Source organism: Gymnodraco acuticeps, unplaced genomic scaffold (assembly GCF_902827175.1).
Source record: "Gymnodraco acuticeps unplaced genomic scaffold, fGymAcu1.1, whole genome shotgun sequence".
Taxonomy (NCBI): domain Eukaryota; kingdom Metazoa; phylum Chordata; class Actinopteri; order Perciformes; family Bathydraconidae; genus Gymnodraco; species Gymnodraco acuticeps.
The window spans coordinates 418517-425922 of record NW_022991255.1 but is presented as its reverse complement, the minus strand read 5'-3'; the positions used below and the strand labels follow the sequence as shown (position 1 = coordinate 425922).

Below are 7406 nucleotides of genomic sequence, written 5' to 3'. Positions count from 1 at the left end.
TAAAACACTTTGAATTGCCTTGTGTTGAAAAGTGCTATATAAATAAACTTGCCTTGCCTTACTTATACCAATGTCCATTGATTCATTTATTTACTCATTCATCCCTCCACAAATGAAAACAACACTGATGAACCATAAAAACGAGATTTATTACAAATATAAAAGGTATGACATAGAAAACAGTAGAAGGACATGTAATGTAGTATAATTGATTGGTGTCAGGCTGGGCGGAGCGGCTGATTGGTGCTGTGATTGCCTCAGCTGGTTAAAAGAGTCCTGCTGATTATACTCTGTTCTAGTACCAAAAACAAACGTATCTATGAGTGATGTGTGAGCGCGTCGGCCAGGCACTAAAACCAAAAGAACAGAAAAGAGCTTAAGAAAGATGGAAAGAAGGCTCTTTTATTCCTATTCCTCACTGTCAGTGTCAGGGCAGTCATCGTTCTCTTCCTCTGTTTCTTTTTTATTTGCACAATTTGAGCAACGACATAAGTCTGTGCAACAGAGTCCTGCAGAGAAGCATGAACATCTGCCTTTCTCACAGGCAGACTCTTTGCAGCTGCAGTGTATCACATGCAACACACTGTCAGGGGCAGGATTTCTTGTCATCCAGGTGACGTGTAAGTTCCCATCCTCTATTTCCCAACCATATCCAGCAGGTGATGGAGCATTCATTTCTCTTTTGAGACAGGACCTCATTATTGCTGCCTGGTAATTTGCCCTTTTGCAGTGCTGATGGAGGGCATCATGAGTAGGGGGAATGCTTAATTCTGGCAAGGCCGATGATGCCATACAGAAAGCCTTGTACCTAGCATCATTTACATGTTCGGCTGCTGGCTGATCATACAGGTGACATACATACCGGCAAAGAAGTGCAAATGTTGATTGCTCCAAGTCAAAGTTAGTACCTAAACTTCTGAAAGCCTTAAGGTAGTCATCTTTCTCACATGCAACAGCAAATGACTTTCTTTTGCCTTTGCCATAGAAAGCGCTTGTGGAGTCACACCCAGAGAACGTGTGAATTCCAATCAAGGCTGAACACACACTGGTTCCGAGAGCTGATGACACCATGGCAATGTTAATGATCCGTGTCCTGTTGCCAGTCCCTGTGAACACATATAAGCTGCATGGCAAATCTGCCTGCAGACTTACAGCAATGACTGCCACATCAGTGTCCGAGCTCTTGATGATGACAGCTTTGTGCTCCTGTGCAGCATGTTGGGCATGTAAAAACACCCGTGTGTCACATTCCTCATGATCACACTGCAGGTCTTCAACAACATCAACAGACTGTACACCCTCCATGACAGTTACACAGTGGCATTGATTTTGATGGGCAATGTACAAGCTGAGGTTTTTACCCACTGTTGTGAGGTCTGCATGTGTCCATGCCACATAAAGGAATTCGGCCAGTGCTTCCTTATTTTTTCCGTCAGAGAGAAACTTCTTCCACTGGGTTGGAGTTCTCTGATCTGGGCTGAAGATTGTTATTAGTTGTGACCCTGCATCAGCTCTACGGGACCGTTCTAGGCTTTTGATGCTGATGGGTGGATACCGGTCAGTGACAAAATCAATGCGTGTACACTTGTGATGCAAAGCAAGTTGGAGTATGCTCTGCAGTATGGTCTCTGCAAGCTCTCCAAATGTTGCTGGTCTGGATGGCATGGCCTGCATGACTGCCATGCCATCAAAAAGAATGGCACCACCTATTGGAACTTTGTCAACCAAGCACTCTCCACCTTTGCTCTGCAATAGATCCATGAGAGCTGATTTGTTTGTTTTGGCAAGTGAACCATCAGCACTTGCTAATGGATATGACACAGTTCCCAAGGAATATGACAGAATTTCCCTCATTTCAATTTTCCTGCTCTGGCCAAGGATGAGGAGCCTGGAAAATAACTTCTTGTCAGCACGCAAAATCACTTCCTTGCCTGCTGCAGATTTTTTGGGGGGCTTTTTCTGATCACTGAGAGTCTTGAGTTTTTGTGATATTATGGGGGCAAATATGTCAACTGTTTTGGATAACAGTCTCTGCTCCATAAACTCCTTTACAGCATTTTCACCCTTTTCTGAGGCAACAAGCAAATCCTTTGTGATTTCTCCTGTTGCTACTCTTCCAGAGCTAAGACACACAATGCCGTCTTGGTGTACATCAAAAGGGTTGAGCATGGAATCAATAGTGTCCAAGATTCTACTCACAGCCTTTGCATCAGCAGAGATGCGTGTCTTGTCCAGGTCTTTTCTTGTCCGTAGCTCAGGAGATATCCCTGCCATTGATTCACACTGTCTTGCTATCGCGGCTCTTTCATGCTGTGACAGTATCCAGCGATACACTGCAGACCGATTTTGTGTGATCCCTGTCCAGCCACCTTTGGTCTTGGCATCTCTGTTAAGCGTTTGCTCAATAGCCTGGTCGCAAGCAATGGAGGCAAATCCATGAACACTTTGTCGCTGGACAGTCCACTGGCCTTTCACATTCATGTCACTGTGGCAAGAGGGATGTGTGACAGGCAGATTCATCATTTCCAGCCAGTATGCAGGTAAATATCGAGCGTAATTTACTCTATCGTAGGCAAAAAACCATGGCATCATTAACCGGACGGTTGACAGGTGAAGCTGCCAGTTTGATTCTCGCGTTGCTCTCACAAACAGGAGGAGTAGCTGCATCATGTCAATGTATGAGCTCCAGAAAGCAAATGTTGCATTCTCTGTACTCCTCCTCTGCACAAAGTCTGCATATTTCGAGCACATATTATCAAACCTCTGATCTGCACTCAAAACATCCATCAATCTGTCTGGAAAGGCACATTCCATCTCAGTGATGACATCCATGCACGCAGCTCTCTCTTGGGGTGGCAAGGAGTCCATGAAGGTGATAAACCGGATGCGCTGCAGACTCTCATATAGAAGTTTATGAGCCCTCATGCTGCGATTGTAGTGATGGCCATTGAGTACCCCATTGATGGATCCTGGGGCAACAACTTCAGATTCAATGAGGATATCTTGCAGTCCTGCATCTCCGAACCTTTTGCCTAGAATACTCAGGTAGGACATGCATGTATGGAATTCACCTAGTCTAATCACTAGACGCTTTGTAAACTCAACATCCTTCCAGCGTATTTGCTGTGCTTTGGCATATATAGCCTGGTCAAACACTAAAACTATATGATCCAGTTCTAGCTGGTCAGCAATCTGGACACTTCGCTTCAGGATAGTGTTGACTGTTGACATCTCTGTTGGTGAGGCTTCAATGACTGGAAGATAATACAATGCGGACTTCTGCAGAGTGTTTTCATCCTGAAGCAGTGTATGGAACCCTGTCCAGCTTGGGATTGTACAACTATCCGTACATGTGGACTTCACAAAAGCATATGCCATTTCAGCTTGTACAGCAAAGTGGGTGTCCATTCTGCATGTCGCTGACTGCACTGGTTGACACAAGTTCTGTGGCCCTTGCCTTTTGGACTGATGGTAAGGTTGTATAGGCATTGGGGGGGGGGGGGCTATGAATGAGGTAACTCCCTTTCTCAGTGGCTGTCTGATTGCTGTGGACATAGGCTCGCCGGGCACACTCTGGAGCATAATTCCATTTGTATGGTGAGTAGTTCCACGACCCGATAGTGTCTCCTCACCAAAGTCAATGTTATCCCACACAAGTGTTGTGGGTGTCCGCTTTGAGAATCCCTTCGGTATTTTGTCTCTGCCTTCTACTAGTGTCAGTTGGGCAAGGCTAGTGTCTAGACTCAAAACTGTGTCCCATGATGCACAATGTCCCAGTCTGTTAAGCAGTGATACAATGCGTGATGATCCAGTTAAATGTCGAACAGTTAAACCTAAAGCCAAGGACTTGGGTGTCTGCTTGCGGCCCTTGGAAGCAAGGTACACAATGTCTTGACAAACAGACAACACTTTCAAATGTACGTCATCATCAATGTTGACATAATGATCCAGTGTTGGCTCCTCAGTGGAACCTATAATCCAGCTGAGCAGATTGTATAGTCCAATGGGGACAACAGTTTGAGATTCAGTGACATTTACATTTTCAGAAGTGGGAGGCCATGGGCATGACATGCCAGGAGTGTCACTAAGCAGTCTTTTCAAAAACAACGCTGCTGTATACAGTGTCCTTGTGTCCTCATGTGTTGTTTGGCACTTTGTTCTCCCTGTTTCATTGTCGCTGTCTGTCTGGCTCAATTCACTGGACTGTGTTGTTTCCGTACCGGATGGATCTGGTAGCATGTCCACGAGTGCATCCTTTGACAGAGTCTCAGCAAAAACCAGTTCGCAGACGTTGCGCTTGGTGGGCATGTGAAACGCTAGCTGAGGGAAATCTTGAGCCAGCCTCTTCTTCAACAGATCCTGTCTGTAACACAACAAAACAGTGACAATTACGAGTCACAGGAGTACCATCAAAAGCAGAGTGGTGGAGGTGATACAAGACATTACAGACTAGAACCTATCTGCCATACAGCACATTTAACACCAAAGAAGCCAAATAAAGGCCCACATCATCACAAACAACACTACACACTACACATCATGGGGGTTTCTCCAAACAGGCCTGTCATACACATTTTGTTTAAAGCTGGCCTTGCACATGATAAATAATAAGACTTGTATTACATTGCAGTTACCTGTAGTTTGAAGCATCAACACCTTCGTTTGCTTTCACCATGTCAATGAAGGCCTGCCTCAGCTGGCCCATTCTAAGCACCTCATTGTTGACAAGCAGCCTCTGGCGGATGATCCTCTCACAGAACAGCTTGTAACTGGCATCAAACATTGCCTCATCCCTACAACACATGAATGAGAAGTAAATAAATGGATAAATGAATAAGTGTTGTGATTGTGTGCACATATAACAGAAGGAAATTGGATGTTTACTTATAATGTTAAGTATGTGTATGTGTATATATATATATAGCCATCGCCGACACACACCTGGACTTCAGTCTGGTGGTAGTGCAAATAGGTAAAGCAATCCAAGGAGAAATAACTTACTGTTCTGTCTCTGGTTTGTCAGGTCTCAGCAAAAACATGGTGTACTGACTGTAACAGCTTTTGTGGTACCGCACCTCCAGAGCCACACAGTCTTTGTCTTTTATATGCAGTGTGAGAAAAAGTTTTTAGAGAGTACTTGTCCATGGACAAGTGAGTTTGGCAATTTACTTGTCCGAATACATTTTTCACTTGTCCAGAATGGACAAAAATTGGGGCCACTGGAATCTTCTTCTTCGCCATCGTATTTTACATTTTCCCACGGTTTTTACGACACCGCTAACGTAAGTGAGCGGTAAGATTTCACTGCATCACACATAGGGTTGGGTATCGTTTGGATTTTAACGATTCCGGTTCTGCTTTTCGATTCCGGTTATTTTCGGTTCTCGATTCCGGTTCTTTGAGAGGTCAAAGTCAAACTGGGAGACAAATATATTTATGAAAACATTAAGTCAAATCTGTATTCCTATTTACAAATAACTTCATACTGTTTAATTTCTTACGGTTATTGAATACAATTATATAAAAATAATCTCTGCATTGTTTAGTTAGTTCTAAGTGGTGCAGTTTGAGAATGTACAATTGGCCCAGTCTCCTCTGATGTTACACTGCAACCTGCCTGTGAGACAGAGTCCAACCACACATGTCCAACACATAGGACATAACCTAATAATAATAATAATAATAATAATGACACATTAGATGTATAGCCTATAGGCCTAGCGCTTTTCTACAACTCAAAGACGCTTGCATGCTTACACATGTCCTGCAATACATATGCTGCAGCTGCCCAGCTGCTCACTGTTTGTAAAAGTAAATACATAGTATTTTCATTTCAATAATGTAGATACTTTCTATACCTTGCTTCATAAACAATACTGACATCCCTGTGCTCCTCCGAGTCTGGGGGTCCGGGGATGTGAGGACAGCGCGAGGACACAGACAGGGAGGCTGCTTTACTTCATAAAGGAAATGGCGGTCAATATTAACAACACAGGAGCTAAAACGCTTAATAACCTTCATTACGTGTTAGAGAAAGAACATAAGAAAGTTTGACAAAGATGAGGCTGTTAAACGGGCAGCGGAGCCGCTGTGTGTAGAAAGAGAGAGAGAGAGAGAGAGATGCTGAGCTGCACCGTGCAGCGATCAGCTGATACGGAGCATAGAGAGAGAGCTGCGGTCCGCGGGGATCGGCCTCGCCTCTTGTCCTCACAACTCTTATTAATCCCGATACCGGACAATTGTTATTTGTTCCTACTCGGAACCGAGTTTTGCTTCCCAACCCTGCCACTGTGCTACACTTCCCGTCCCGCCCCCGTCTAATTGTACAGAAAGCGGCGAGATGCATTTCCTTAGGAATCGACAAGCAGAACCGAAACTAACATTTCTAAACGAACAATGGCGGACACGTACAATTTGCGAATGAGTTCTGCCTTTTGTAAATTGAATGTATCAATAATTTGTCAATAAATCAGGGCGAAAAACGTCACTTGTCCGCCGGACAAGTCAATTGAAAGATCTACTTGTCCGATATTGTAAATAACACGTCCCGGACGGTGGGACGTGTACTTTTTCGCACACTGATATGTAAAAGAACACTTTGGTCATCTTTCTTCTCAGTAGCTTTCTGCAATTTGCCTAAACGGAAAAAAAGGACAACTCAATGAGTTTGTTGACGTATCTCTCACACATAATTGTACCTTTCAGTTATTCAACCACAGAGAATGTGTGTGTGTGTGTGTGTGTGTGTGTGTGTGTGTGTGTGTGTGTGTGTGTGTGGTGTGTGTGTGTAGTGTGTGTGTGGTGTGTGGGTGGGGGAGGGGGTTTGCTTACCTGCTTTTAATGTTTCAGCCTTACACAGTTGATCCCTTTGTCGCTTGCCTGCTTTGATGATCATTTTCTCCTTCATCTTGCATATAATGCACAGGGCAGGAAGGACGGGGCCAGAGCCTGCGATTGGCAGGCCTGACCTTGATCGTAGCTTCTCTGTTTGGCTTCGGTACGTGCTGCGAGACGTCGATGGGATGGGCTCGACCTCAAGGTCCTCCCTAACGTCTTGATCTCCCTCACGTGCGAGCCGTCTTTCCACCTTCGTCATGGCCTTTGTGTCGGTAAACCTTATGTAGCATGTGTGGTGGAAGCCAGCGTCCTCAGGAATATCTTCGAACTCGAAATCAAGACAGTGCTTGTGGTTTTCAGCCACCACGTTCCGAGAGTCTCCCTTCAAGCCGAGCGACCGTTGTAAGCTTGTCCTGTACGTATTCCATCTTGTATTGGTAAAACAATCAACCTTTTCGTGCTTCACAGACGTAATATGCATGTAACAATGTTTGTGTGTTGACAATTTTGACTTTTTGAGACTTTCTGGTGCGTTTTCCTCGTCTCCGCTACTCGATGAAACCATGGCG

The 7406-nt window shown here is 44.6% G+C and overlaps 1 protein-coding gene across 1 annotated transcript; it reads right to left on the bottom strand.

Annotated features, from left to right (window-relative positions):
- Nucleotides 1–237: 237 nt before the first annotated feature.
- Nucleotides 238–5097, bottom strand: LOC117561978. The gene is made up of 3 exons (XM_034239723.1): nucleotides 5002–5097; nucleotides 4635–4793; nucleotides 238–4363 (listed from the first exon to the last, which is right to left on the bottom strand). The coding sequence occupies exons 1-3, from the start codon at nucleotides 5037–5039 to the stop codon at nucleotides 409–411; spliced, it is 4152 nt and encodes a 1383-aa protein (XP_034095614.1). The 5' UTR covers nucleotides 5040–5097; the 3' UTR covers nucleotides 238–408.
- Between the last annotated feature and the right edge of the window lie 2309 nt (nucleotides 5098–7406).